The sequence below is a fragment of the Argentina silus genome (assembly GCF_951799395.1).
Source record: "Argentina silus genome assembly, chromosome: 16".
Taxonomy (NCBI): domain Eukaryota; kingdom Metazoa; phylum Chordata; class Actinopteri; order Argentiniformes; family Argentinidae; genus Argentina; species Argentina silus.
The window spans coordinates 8,982,927-8,995,755 of NC_139670.1; the positions used below are offsets into that span (position 1 = coordinate 8,982,927).

Sequence of the window (12,829 nt, forward strand, 5' to 3'; positions counted from 1 at the left end):
GGGCTCTTCCTTAATGACGCAATTTGTTGCTTCCTTTTTTTTGGAACAGAATTTGGACTGAGACACTGACAGCGTAAACCAAACTATTAAAGTTGGTCGAGTCTTAATTGTTACAATTGAAGAGGAAAGCTGTAAGTCCACAGTAGAAATTACGAAACAACCTCCATTTTTGAAGCCCACATAGACATACAGAGGTAGTACAAACTACCATGCATGGTAAATCTGTAACGATATAATACATGATAATTCATCGTCACACACGAGAAGGGCAACGTTTAAATGTACAGAATATCGCTGCAATAACATTGGCTGTGTTCCAAAATACAAAATGCGTACGTGCGTACCGGTATACGCTCTAGGTAGAGTGCGGCAAGAACGCATTTTGGAACACAGCTATTGATTCAGGTGAATTGAAAAATATAATTATGGTGTGACTTCTTTTTATGAATCGGTTGACAGTATACATGCGTTAATGATCCTTTTGGAAATGTATAGCTCAAAACCCTACATGTAGTGTTCACCATCTTCCTTTATTTTAAAACGATGTCCAACATGCATGAATGCATTTTTTTTTATTATTGTCCTCAAACGCAGAACTGTAATTATGTATGTTGAATGAAATGTTTCCATTGAATGATGCAACACATCTCTTCTCATAGTAAGGCAGATCGGTGTTCCTCAAACATGCTGCAGCCATTCAGGATTCTCCTCAGACCCAAGTGGATGGTCTCTCGTTCTTGCTCCAGTTTTGTGTCCAGAATGAGGTCAGTTCATAAACAAATAGTTACCCCTCTATAAGGTTGATCACTGTCCTTTATTGAGAAGGACCACTTATTTGATTGTATTTATCCTGATGCAGGTACCTGAATAGGATAAAAGAAAACAATGAGGCATGTCATGCAGCCTTGCAGTCCGGGAACATTGTCCTCTATCACAAACTGGCTCCACTGCTCACGCGGACTGAGAGTGGAATATTCCAGTTACCAGTTCTCCAGACCAAAGGTACAGTAGCCTACAATATGGTCTTACATGAAATTAAGAGCTTAAAACATAAACCAGGTGCTACATAATTGTGTAGTAGCATATGCTTTGTTTGTTTGTTTGTTTCAGATGTAGAGGGACTTCTGGAGACGCTTGGAAAGGACAAGGAGATGGTGAAAGACTCAGTACTTGTCAGCTGCAATGAAAACAACGAGGCACAGTTCTGCTTTGATGTTGGTAAGAACTCTTTTCCCCTGTAGTATATCGTTCTCCATGTACTGTCTTCTCTTAGACTGCCTCCGACTCAGGGGAGGCTGGTGGAGGCAGAAATCAGAGGACGGGCTCATTCTAATGCATAGAATGGAATGAGAAATTAGATACCATTTCTCATTCCGTTCCATGCATTACAATGAGCCCGTCCTCAGATTTCTACCTCCTGAGCCTCCCCTGCTCTGACTGGACGTCTCTCTGTGTTGTAGGAGACCTAGAGCAGGGTGCTGTGGAGGAGCTGTGTGGGGGAAGCTTCATAGACCTGAGGAAAGCTTTCTTCCTGCTAAGAGGGCCTGAGGCACCGCTTGTTGCCAGAGTGTGTATTTGAGTCAAGTCTCTTTAATGTATAGTGTTGTATTTCATTATATTTAAAGTTGGTTTAAGATACTGGCTTACTTTCCAAAATGAATTGCTAGTTTCTGTGGTCTGCTCTGCCTACAAAACACATAGGAGCGCTGTTACATATACCTGTACTTATTTCTATTATAGAGCTGAGCTTGAATCATTCCTCTCTGTTACTCTGACTCTCTGTGTGTCTTTGCTCTTGTGCATGGATGTTTGTGTGTGTGTGTGTGTGTGTGTGTGTGTGTGTTTTAATCCTCAGGGGCAGGCTCTCCTGCGCTGGCACCAAATCAATGGCTTCTGCAGTGCCACAGGGCAGCCCACCCAGAGGAACCAGTCTGGCAGTCAGAGGGTATGCCACAGCAGTGGCATCACTTATTACCCCAAGGTAAGCAAGGGTGAGATGGAGTAGAATAGTTGATCTCTTTTGTACTATATTTATTTTCAATTTATTTTCACCTAATTTCAAGAAATAGAGCAGTTTGGTCAATTGACCAAAGTATTGGTTTCTGTTGGTTTCCTTCAGATGTCACCAGTGGTGATCGTAGTGGTCTCTGATGGGAAACGATGTTTGCTGGGGAGACAGGCTACCTTCCCACCGGGGATGTACAGTGCCCTGGCAGGATTCTGTGACATGGGTGAGACACACACACACACACACACACACACACACACACACACACACACACACACACACACACACACACACACACACAGATTCCTAAATGTTTTCCTATACAGGTGAGACCATGGAGGAGACGCTGCATAGGGAGATAGCTGAGGAGGTGGGGTTGGAGGTGGAGTCTATCCAGTACTCAAGCTCTCAGCACTGGCCCTTCCCTCAGAGCTCCTTCATGGTGGCCTGCCATGCCACTGTCAACCCAGACAAAGCAAAGGTCAGTGACAGCCATCCTAATCCCCTCTGTGCACAGGTATGTACAGTCAATGCATTTGTTTGAGCGAGACATCCCCATCAACTGTCTCTTTGCATCTCAGGTATTGATTACATTTGTTCTTAACCTGTGTGGTAATTCTATTAACTGTAGTATTCTATTAACATGTCATTCATCACTATGCCATTTCTACTCTACACAGGTATAAAGCACAGTATATTGAACAGGTATGTAGAATCAGTGGAGGCTGGTGGAGGTAGAAATCAGAGGATGGGCTCATTGTAATGCATGGAATGGATTGTACCGCATGGCATTCCCGATTCCATTCCATGCATTACAATGAGGCCGTCCTTCGATTCCTACCTCCACCGGCCTCCCCTGTGTAGAATATATCACCAGCACTGTTGCTAAGTAGTGTAAATCTGATTTCCTGTACAGATCAGTGTGGATACGGCGGAGTTGGAGGACGCGCGGTGGTTCAGTCTTGAGGAGATAACAGCTGCTCTGAAGATAAAGACCCCACCTCGGAACCCTAAAGGAGAGCCCCCTCTACTCTGGGTCCCACCAAGTTATGCTATTGCCAATCGACTGATTCGCGAATGGGCGAGTCAACAGCTCAAATCCTAGCAAGATGAGTGGAGACTGTTGATATTCAAGATCAACATACAGATTGTTTGATAAATACCAGCAGCAACACCATACTGTGCCAAGTGCTAATATAAATGCACAGACAGGATGTTTGACTTCGATCAAGTCAATTAACCTTCAGGGTCCATAAACATGCATGTGGAGCTGTTATAGGGACTGGCCTACATGCTGGCCAGGGGTTTGATTAGTTACATGAAATAATGAAAGGGCTTGGCTAAAAAAAAGAAAAATCACTAGAATGTGAAAAGCAAGTATGTGCAGACATTATAGTATTTTTTCAGTAGTAATTGTTTGAAAAGTGGCCTTCATGAAGTTTTAACTGAGTCATTTGTATTTTCTAATATTTTAACTACCTCTTAATTATTGCAATTATTCTCGAAAGGATTTACAGAGAGAATTGTTGGAATAAGTGTACTGTAAGTGTACTTTACTTCAGGTGTAAAGACAGATATCCACTACATTAATAAAATCATAAAGCCTAAATGCAGCTTTTTCTCAGACTTGTATCTCCCTGTCTGGGGCACTGCAAGTATATGATCTATTATTTGTTGAGAGACCATAAAGGCAACTTTTTTGAAATGTATTTAGAAGAAAACACACATTACGTGCAACACAGAAAAATAATCCATACAAGTTATTTTCAACATTACATCCCACAGCTGTGGTAATGTGTTGTTACATAACCACTCTAACCATCAAGGCAGCTAGAGTTAGAGACTGTGTCTCTAACAGATGGTACACGGAAACCTGCTGTTACATCTCCTTCAACCTTGAAAACATTACATACTGTACATTTGACTTGTTTCAAATGTGACCACAGCTTTCTATGTATGCATATAACAGTTATAGGGAATGTAAGATGTAATTCACTCTAGTCAGTCTATAACATGGGTCCACAGAGGTTCAGTATTTCAAGAGATGTATCTCTTTCCTCTCAGAATTGACAAGTGACAAATTAAACAAAATCACTTGTGGACACAAATTGGCTATGACAGAGTGGTCTCAGTAACTATTTGCACTGGATCAAATTTTAATCATAACATATAATCCGAACTGCCGTCTGTTCGTAAACATCAGGTGGTGAGAGCCATAGAGATGGCAGAGTCTTTAGAGAAGTCATTTTTTCCCTTTTCTTCCTGAAGCGCTTGGTCTTTTCTTGCAGTATTTTGCCTCCAGGTCACCCAAGAATGAGTTGAATTCTTGCTCTTTAGCCTGTTGTCTTGACTGAAAAGAGAGAGAGAGAGAGAGAGAGAGAGAGAGAGAGAGACATCATCAATGGCAGCTTGGAATACACATATCCTCATTTTTTTTATGGTGTTTGATGATGACTTTGCGTCACGTTGGCCAACTGTCCTACCTTAATCAAGGCCACCAGACTGTCGTCACTGTTATTATCCATGCCCAGCTCTTTCTGCAACTCCTCAGCCTCCTTACGCTCCCTCTCCGCCTGAAATGAGAAAGACGAACACCAAACATTATAAATCTAGAAACCGGGTGACCACAAAGACACACTCTGAAGTCATCCAAAGTGAAGAGGCCTGTATGGAGTTCTTCCAAGTACGGAGATAGCACACCTTCCGTTTGCGGTCACTCTTCTTCCTGGTGCTCTCGTGGGTGAAGGCCTTGTAGGCAGGCAGCTCCTCAGAGTCAATGGCGCTCCGGAGGAACGCGCTGATGCGTGGCTCGTCCTCCTGGGAGCTGCACAGCGCAGCCTCCATGATCTTGGTCATGTTCCCCTGGTGCTCCTCATAGGCCCGCTTCAAGTCCTGCTGCTCTTCCTCAGAGCCCTTGTATGACTTCTCAAAGTCTAGGATCTGTTGCAGTGTGATCTAGGATAACAGATACAGATTTCATTCGTTTTCATGTGAGACCATTGTGATCATGTTCTGGCCTTTGACTTTCTGAATTCAGGTATTATAGTGTCTGGGCTGGAAAAAGGCTGTATCATCTTACTTTTGGAAACATTGTTCTCCAGTACTCTTCCCAGTTGCGGTTTTGGTCTAGCGAGTCAGACTCCTCGTCTACGATGCCCTGCTCGTCGTAAATAACCCTCTGGTCTTGGTCACTCAGCACTGCATACACTTTCCCAAGGGCCTGATGTGTCAAAACACCACAAAGGACAAAATATCAGATAATTGCTTGTCCTCTAGTGATTACTTTACTGGTCAACTACATTAAACAAACGGCTTCACATTAAACAACGGCATTACAAAACTGCACATACTATTTTCTGAATGTAAATGTCACTTACCTGGAACTTGGCAGTGGCCTGCTTGTCACCTGGAGCTCTGTCAGGATGGACTTGAAGTGACACTTTATAATAACCACGTCGGACCTCTGCCTCTGACGCAGCCTTTGTGACACCGATGACCTCATAAAGGTTTGACGTCTTGAACAGCTCCTCACACTGCTCCAGTAAACCCATGTCTGCAGCTGCCGGATAAATATGGGTCATGGACAAAATAAGTCAAACCATTGACACCATATTCCCCATGATATTTCTTTGTCAGTGGCCATCGCTGGCCACAGCAATACTGTTTTGTTATTACAAAACAAACAACAGAACCAAGCCAAGAAGAGGAGCCTAAAACTCCAGCTAGTTAATAAAACGATCATAATAACTGTATAGCCAGGGCTAGCTACCAGTTTCACACGCGCAAGCATTATCCACCTGACAGGCTAACGACAGGCTAACAACAACAAACTAGTAGCTAGCTCTAACTTACATCTCTCTGATGAATGAAGCAAAAATACTTCTCTAGCTTGCTACTAAGTGATGTCGCAACAAAACAAGAATGTATCACCACGCACTTATCCTCGATGTTTTGACTGAATCAATCACAGGTTCTTTCTTCCTTTCTCTCGTCTCGGCTTGACCAGCTAGCAAATCTGTCACTCTCCAAAATTTGGCGCGGTATTTGCGTCATCGTCACACACGAGCGTGCCGTGGGTTTTCAAAACAAGAGACCATGCACATATAAACCAAACCGGATAGTCACAATGTGAAACATTTGTCCGCTGCCTCAAGTGATGAATACCTGCGTAGGAAGATGGCATACGTATGGCTTTCAATATCAGAGAGTGGCATTTAAATAGAACGGTTATAAGGCGCTAAACGTGCTTTGTGGTCTTGAACACAGCCTCGAGCCCTGTGCTAGGCAGGGGTGCGTTCAAGGACTGAGATTTCACGGGACTGCATCATTGATAATACATATATATCGGGACTGCACTTAAATATATGGACCGGTTATTCAGTTATAATGTGTTTGATCAGAGACCAAGTGCTGCTCTCAACATTTTACAATGCTCTCAGAATGTCAGGGAACACCTTGATTTTTAGAAATTACAAACCTCCTACTTTAAAACATCTACTTCCTTGCCAACCGGAGCTAGAATTCTAGGTTTCATCAAATACTTCCGTCAGAGTAATTCTCCTACTATTTACGTTACGGTTGTGAGAAGTGTCTGTGCTCATATTTAATGCCAGTTATTGATGCATAAGGCTCAACTGGATGTGTTATAATCGTCATCTTTCGTCAATGCAAGCCTGAAAGAGTGGACACATAGTAAAGAAGCCAGCTTGCGAATAATACCGTCACGCCAGAATGTCAAATTTCATCGCGCTGCAGACACAGTTGGCCTCCGTCATGGAAACCCTGGTCCACGCAGCTGTGTCCGAACTGGGTAAACTAGAAGAAAGCTCTGTCTTCGTGTTCAATTTGGAACTTATTCAAGAGCAGAGTGAAGAGCTGTCTGCGAAATTGCATACTGAGAGCCAGATAAAGATGGTGAGTTGTGCGTGAGAAAGTAGTCTTAACTAGGAACTGACTGAGTTTCCTATGTTGTAATATCAGCTGACTTTGCCCATGCCATTAATTTCAGGCCTTGGCCCATGGCAGGATTTGGTAATCAGGCTCGTCATTAGGCCTATTGAAAGATTGCAAATCGAATATTTCACATTTCTAATGTCAGGTGTCATCTCAGATATACATCTGGACAGTTCAACACAAGTTAAACATTCAAACCTTGAAGCCATACATGGTTTGTTTACAAACACTGAAATGAAAACATGTCAGAATGAAGACAATCTTAGATTTTGGATTACGGTAGGGAAAGACAGTTTAAAATGAGGCATTAATGACACAAATCGTGTATCTTAATTGAAATGCCCATTGAACAGTGGGCAATCTTACAGAATGTGCCTTTAATTGCAACTCAACCATATGACCACAAACTGTTGAATGCGTTCATATTTGAACTGTCAAAAATGAGAACAATCAGTTGACATCTAAATCATGTAATGTGTTTGAAATAGTCTAATGCTTTTGCTTTTTGTTCTTCCCATCTTCAGACACACTTTGCCTCAATCATGGAGATACTTGGCAATGAAGCACTGGGTAAAATCATGAAAATTGTGGATGACACAAAGTTCTTGATGGACTTTGGGTGCAAGTCTTTCAAAGGATTCAAAGGGAAGAAAGCCAAACCTCAAGGCAGCATATTGAATATCTTATCAGTTGGAGGGATGGGTAAGTGATGGTCAATGTTAAAGAGCTTATCTGCGTCCACATGTAGTTTAAATGATCTTCTTCTCAACATTTACAAATGCTGGAAGTACTTGTTAGTTCATTGCTCATTATGGTTCATTCTCTTTCTCGGTTATAGCAGAGGAACATTCTTATGGCGGTAGTGGCACAAGTGCAGAGGGAACTGTCTTAATGGAGGTAAGCACTTTGCATTATACATTTTTTTGCTGGTTTCAAAAGGAAAAATATTATTGCGTATTTTGTATTTCAGTTGCATGCCATGTTGTGTGTGTATATATAGTTGTGCTTGTGACCTAATGCAGTCTTTTTATGTTTGTAGTCTGTAGAACCAGAGGATGAGGACGAACCCGAATATCCCCTGGTCCCGGCTGTGAGTGTCAAAGATGAGCATGGGAACATAGACCTTGGTGCCATAGCAGAAAGTGAGTATAACGTTTGTTACATCTTGACAGTATGCCACTTCAGGCTTCATGATCTTAAACTACCACCCAAGATGAGATTTTTCATGGATTGTTGGCTGTTGCTTCCTATTTGCCCTACACAGGAGCTGCTGATGATGCCTTCGGAGGGAACTCTGCCTCAGAGCACCAATATAGCACGACGAACTACAACCCCCAGCCGAACCCTGCTGATATCCTATTGGAGTCTCTGATGAGCCAAGGAAAGAAGCTATTCATTTGTACAGAGTGTGGGAAGAGTTTCTCCACTCAGAGTAACCTAAAATCCCACCAGCGACTTCACACTGGTGAGAAACCATTTGTGTGCATGATCTGCAACAAGGCCTTTGCCCACAAACAAAGTCTCAATGATCACATCCGCACCCATACTGGCGAGAAGCCTTTCACCTGTTTGGTGTGCGGGAAATGCTTTGGCAAGCAGGCGCACCTCAAGACCCACTCCATCATCCATACCGGCGAGAAGCCGTACAGCTGTGACAAGTGTGGAAAGAGGTTCAACCTGGCTCAGAATCTTTCCAGACACCAGCAGATTCACACAGGGGAGAAGATCTTCAACTGTTTGGTATGTGGCAAAGGTTTCACACGTGCTGTAACACTGAAGACCCATCAGCTCATTCATACCGGACAGAAGCCATTCAAGTGCACTCAGTGTGGGAAGAGTTTCCGTCATGCTGTCAATCTGAAGAACCACCAACGGATTCACACAGGCGTTCGGCCGTTCAGCTGTGACTTGTGTGGCAAGACCTTCCGTCAGTCTGTGAATCTGAAAATACACAGGCGGATCCACACCGGCGAGAGGCCCTTCGTCTGCAAGGACTGTGGTAAAAGCTTCAGCCAGCAGAGTAGTCTCATCTCACACGGACGCACCCACTCAGAAGACAGGCCATTCCCCTGTGCTTTCTGCGAGAAGAAATTCAACAACGCAAACAGTCTCAAGTTGCATCTGCGAATCCACACGGGGGAGAAGCCGTACAGCTGTGAGATCTGTGGGAAGACCTTCAGTCAAGGAAGTCATCTGCGAACACACAAGAGGCACGTCCACGCAGGAGGGAAGCAGTACATATGTGATAAATGTGGCAAGAGATATTCAGACCAACGGAATCTAAAGATGCACAAATGTGTGTATGCCTGAACCTTCCAGGATGGTGTGAAGGATGAATTGTTTGAATCTTTTGAGTTGCTTTTGTAGTCTATTGTTTTGCTGTATTCAGGCCTGTTAGGCTTTGAGAAACCCTAGTCTTGTTCACCAGAGGTCGGTTCCAAAGGGTGTAACATTACATAACTTTCCGTTAGAAATGTATTGTGTATAACAGTAACACTGAGGTTAACGGCAACCTATGATGGGAAGAGTCTTGTCGGCTCTGTGCATTATTATTTTTGTTTTTTTTATCTTCAACATTGTGAACGTTTCACCCAGAGAACTAAAACGCTTCTATTCTCTGGTTTCACTAAACACACCCTAATCATGTGTCGTCTGACACCGTGTGGAAGGGCTTGGAAGCCTGGTTCTCCAGGCTATGGAAACCTACACATTGATTTTCAAACTGAACTGTAGCCTTTTGGGTAAGATTACGTTGTGCAAGAAATTGAATGATTGAAGGAATAGGACTTGGTTTCACACGCTTGTTAAATTATGGAAAGTAAGCTAGTAATACACAGAAACCAAGTATGCCTATGTTTCAACTAAAGTTAATAATGGTGTCTTGTTAATGTATACTGTAAATAGTGAATAATGAAAAACATTTTTTTTGTAAATGTGTAAGATGCATAGTTTTGCTTTTAGCATACTAATAGCTAACATTGTGTGCATTAAAAACATATTTATACTGAAAGCATATTAAGCTGTAGTTGAGGCTTATTATTTCTTGGATGCCACCAAGTTTCATTTTTCCAATTTATCAGTCTCCATCGATTTATTTCTTACCACATACTTGTTTCTTTCAGTTTGTTTTCTGAATACATGAGTATTCAGTCTTGAGATGTTGTTCAATGTCTTCAATGGCATTGTTATTACAAACACTTGGTCTATTACAATGCTTCATAAAATGCTGTTGTGGCAGGACTGTTCTAGATACAGACCAGCTCATGTCTTATTATGGTTGCTTGTATGTCGTTGGAGGTTCAAGTTGATTGGCAATATAACATGGTTTTATAAGGAGTGAATAAAGACATGCAATTCTGTGATGTTTGGTATTTCATCCTTGTGTGCTGTGCTCTACTGTCTTATTGATCCACACACTCAGGTACAATGGAATTCAATCAGCTGTGTATATTTGCATTATTTTTGCATAGATTAATGGTAGACACAGAAGAAAGGTTGAAGCCTACACAGATGATTAAAAGGGAGTGTACTAATGCAGGGCCAGGGGCCCCATGCTGATTTTGTATACACCTTGGTTTTCAGTTTTTTTTCTTCATGTTAACTTTCAGAGATAATACTTCTTTTGGGCTGCAGGAAAGCTGAATATTGAAGTCAAGCATTTTACATGGCAAATCATCAGCTCTCATAGCTTTGTGAGAGAAAAGTGCAACAAGTGTGCCACCTGGTGGTCTATCCATGACAATGCCAGCAATTTCATTCAATATAATTATATGATAAAGGAAAGGACATTGTATGGTGATCAAATAAATGTTGCTTTCAGAATAGCCTTAGAATACAAGTGTTATTTACCAGGTTGACTCAACTAATTAACATATCCTGCAGTTGACGGGAGGGGAGGGGTATGTTTATGTTTCTGACGTCACTGTCAGCTGTGCCTGAAGCAAGTGAGCGTGTGTGTGTGATTGTGGATGATTCAGCAACAGAGCATTTGACATCGCCGAGCATAGCAACCCTGACAGCAACAAGGAGCCCTTGATCATTTCATGACTCGTATCGAATAGGAAAGAAGCAAACGTTTGTTGGACAATGCATCAATAAGAAGAACAAGCAATGCGTATGACTTGACGAACAGGAGGAGAGAGACGACTGGAAAAGCTGGATGATTAGGTGGACCTGCCTGGCCGAGAACGTCTTCTGGAAGGTGTTGTTTGCCATTTAGCTAACGCTAGAGTTAGCCAGCTAATGGGATTTCTCCTTATCAACAACTGTAATAAACCCGATAACCTGAATGGTTTCCATTATGCTATCAGCGTTTGAGAGCTTATAGTCTTTAACGGAGTGAACTGTTGCGAGCGTCTGCCGGCTAGAGCTAATAAGCTAGCTAACGTTGCTATTTTGGAGCAGTGCCACTAGCAAGTGGTACTCAATCGTCTGTGTACGCTTCAATTCAGGAACTAATGGTTGCGCGTACTGATTGATGCATCATCTATTTCCATAGGTAAGTCATCAGAGCTTTAGTCAACTGTCTGTCAGTTTCAAAGGTCAATTTGACTAAGTGTCCTGCCTAGTCATGAAACCCACCCAAGGCCTGTTATAGCAGGAAACGATATATTACTGTACAGTTGGCCTACATTACTGTGTTAGACAGGTATGCATAAACTATAATACACGCACTGTGCGTATACCATGCCAACAACTTGCCATCAAATGAGCATCAGGCTCAGACCAGTGTGGGCCCCTTGCTGGGTATGCAAGTGCTGACAGGTAAAGAGAATCTCTTGTACTGTCACACTCCTCTCTGAAGCAGAATTCCACACATATCTTGAATTCAAAGTGTTTCCAAACTGCAAGTCGTAAAACCCTCTCACTGATTGAAGTGTCATTGTGGCCTTGTCATTGTAAAGTCCCCTACGGTGCTTCAATGGTTTGTTTGGTCATGGGGGGGTAGCCTCTGCACAGCACTGAATGAGAAACAAAGCTCCTCCCACCTTATTTTCAAGCACAATGTATGTGTCTAGGCAGCCAAACACACTGTATGGCTTTGGCTCCATAATGGTTAATATAACTGAGGAACAGTGATTCCCGGTGGTCCATTATTTCTCTCTCTCTCTCATTCTCTGAGAAAAAGAACAATTACACAGAGAGGGCGATGGATAGAAGGCCTGGCATTGCATTATGGAGGTCAGTCAGCCCCAGTGGAGAGGCAGCCTGAGGGTAACGTGAGTCTTCCAGTAGTCATGTGTGCCAGAGCAGAGTACAGGCCAGGGATCTGCATGCACTGACGCATAGGAGCCGCAGAAACCCATTAGCCTAGCTCTCAACCCTGCTCTAGCTACTGTAATAGGTCTATGTCATTTGTTTGGCAGTGAGAACCATGTCTGCTAACCGGTACTGACCCATGTCTCTGACTCACAAGTCAATGTCTTACGTTTGTCAGTTATGTGACACCAGTTTTTTGATTCCTCCTTATTTGCTGATGATTTACAGTGGCCTTGAACAGTTCAAGGTGTGGTATCCATGTTTGTTTAGCTCATCTCTCTCTCTCTCTCTCTTTGTAGTGTACTTTTAATCACAAGGAGGAAGAGATTAAAGCTCTCACCGCGCTCTTTAACACGATTAATAAGTAGCCAGTGCTTCTGCTTATTATGTCCCACCAGAGCTTGTGGACATTACCCTGACATACATGCAGTTGTTCATCTTGCCCAGATCTGTGAAACTGACATGTAATTGGCCAAATACTTGCTAGCATACTTTCTACTGTTCTGTAGTAACACTACTGCTCTAGCTGCTAACTTAAATCCTCTTATAGAGAGAGCTTTAATCTGTCGTCTCGGTTTAGTTTTGTTTGGGATTTGGTTCAGGAATGAC

General features: G+C 42.7%; 3 protein-coding genes across 9 annotated transcripts; 2 read left to right on the plus strand and 1 right to left on the minus strand.

Annotated features, from left to right (window-relative positions):
• Nucleotides 1-40: 40 nt before the first annotated feature.
• nudt13 (nudix (nucleoside diphosphate linked moiety X)-type motif 13) lies at nt 41-3,623 on the plus strand. 6 transcript variants are annotated; one of them, XM_083688009.1, is made up of 10 exons: nt 47-131; nt 660-764; nt 860-1,002; nt 1,111-1,218; nt 1,461-1,567; nt 1,856-1,981; nt 2,120-2,231; nt 2,335-2,489; nt 2,689-2,713; nt 2,925-3,033. In XM_083688009.1, the coding sequence occupies exons 2-9, from the start codon at nt 685-687 to the stop codon at nt 2,692-2,694; spliced, it is 837 nt and encodes a 278-aa protein (XP_083544135.1). In that variant the 5' UTR covers nt 47-131; nt 660-684; the 3' UTR covers nt 2,695-2,713; nt 2,925-3,033. The 6 variants fall into 6 exon arrangements, 5 of the variants coding, with proteins under 5 accessions (XP_083544134.1, XP_083544135.1, XP_083544131.1 ...); XM_083688008.1 differs by lacking the exon at nt 2,689-2,713 and having other exon boundaries at nt 41-131; nt 664-764; nt 2,925-3,623; XR_014554682.1 differs by having other exon boundaries at nt 2,335-2,713; nt 2,925-3,049.
• Nucleotides 3,624-3,701: 78 nt separating this feature from the next.
• Nucleotides 3,702-6,024, minus strand: dnajc9 (DnaJ (Hsp40) homolog, subfamily C, member 9). 2 transcript variants are annotated; one of them, XM_083688015.1, is made up of 6 exons: nt 5,939-5,960; nt 5,386-5,567; nt 5,088-5,228; nt 4,709-4,963; nt 4,492-4,581; nt 3,702-4,358 (listed from the first exon to the last, which is right to left on the minus strand). In XM_083688015.1, exons 2-6 carry the CDS (start codon nt 5,557-5,559, stop codon nt 4,251-4,253), a joined length of 768 nt encoding a protein of 255 aa, XP_083544141.1. In that variant the 5' UTR covers nt 5,560-5,567; nt 5,939-5,960; the 3' UTR covers nt 3,702-4,250. The 2 variants fall into 2 exon arrangements, with proteins under 2 accessions (XP_083544141.1, XP_083544140.1); XM_083688014.1 differs by having other exon boundaries at nt 3,703-4,358; nt 5,946-6,024.
• A 552-nt stretch (nt 6,025-6,576) lies between these two features.
• On the plus strand, nt 6,577-10,307 carry LOC310816816 (uncharacterized protein). Its single transcript, XM_083687125.1, has 5 exons — nt 6,577-6,922; nt 7,486-7,663; nt 7,800-7,858; nt 8,001-8,103; nt 8,226-10,307. The coding sequence occupies exons 1-5, from the start codon at nt 6,740-6,742 to the stop codon at nt 9,269-9,271; spliced, it is 1,569 nt and encodes a 522-aa protein (XP_083543251.1). The 5' UTR covers nt 6,577-6,739; the 3' UTR covers nt 9,272-10,307.
• Nucleotides 10,308-12,829: the final 2,522 nt, after the last annotated feature.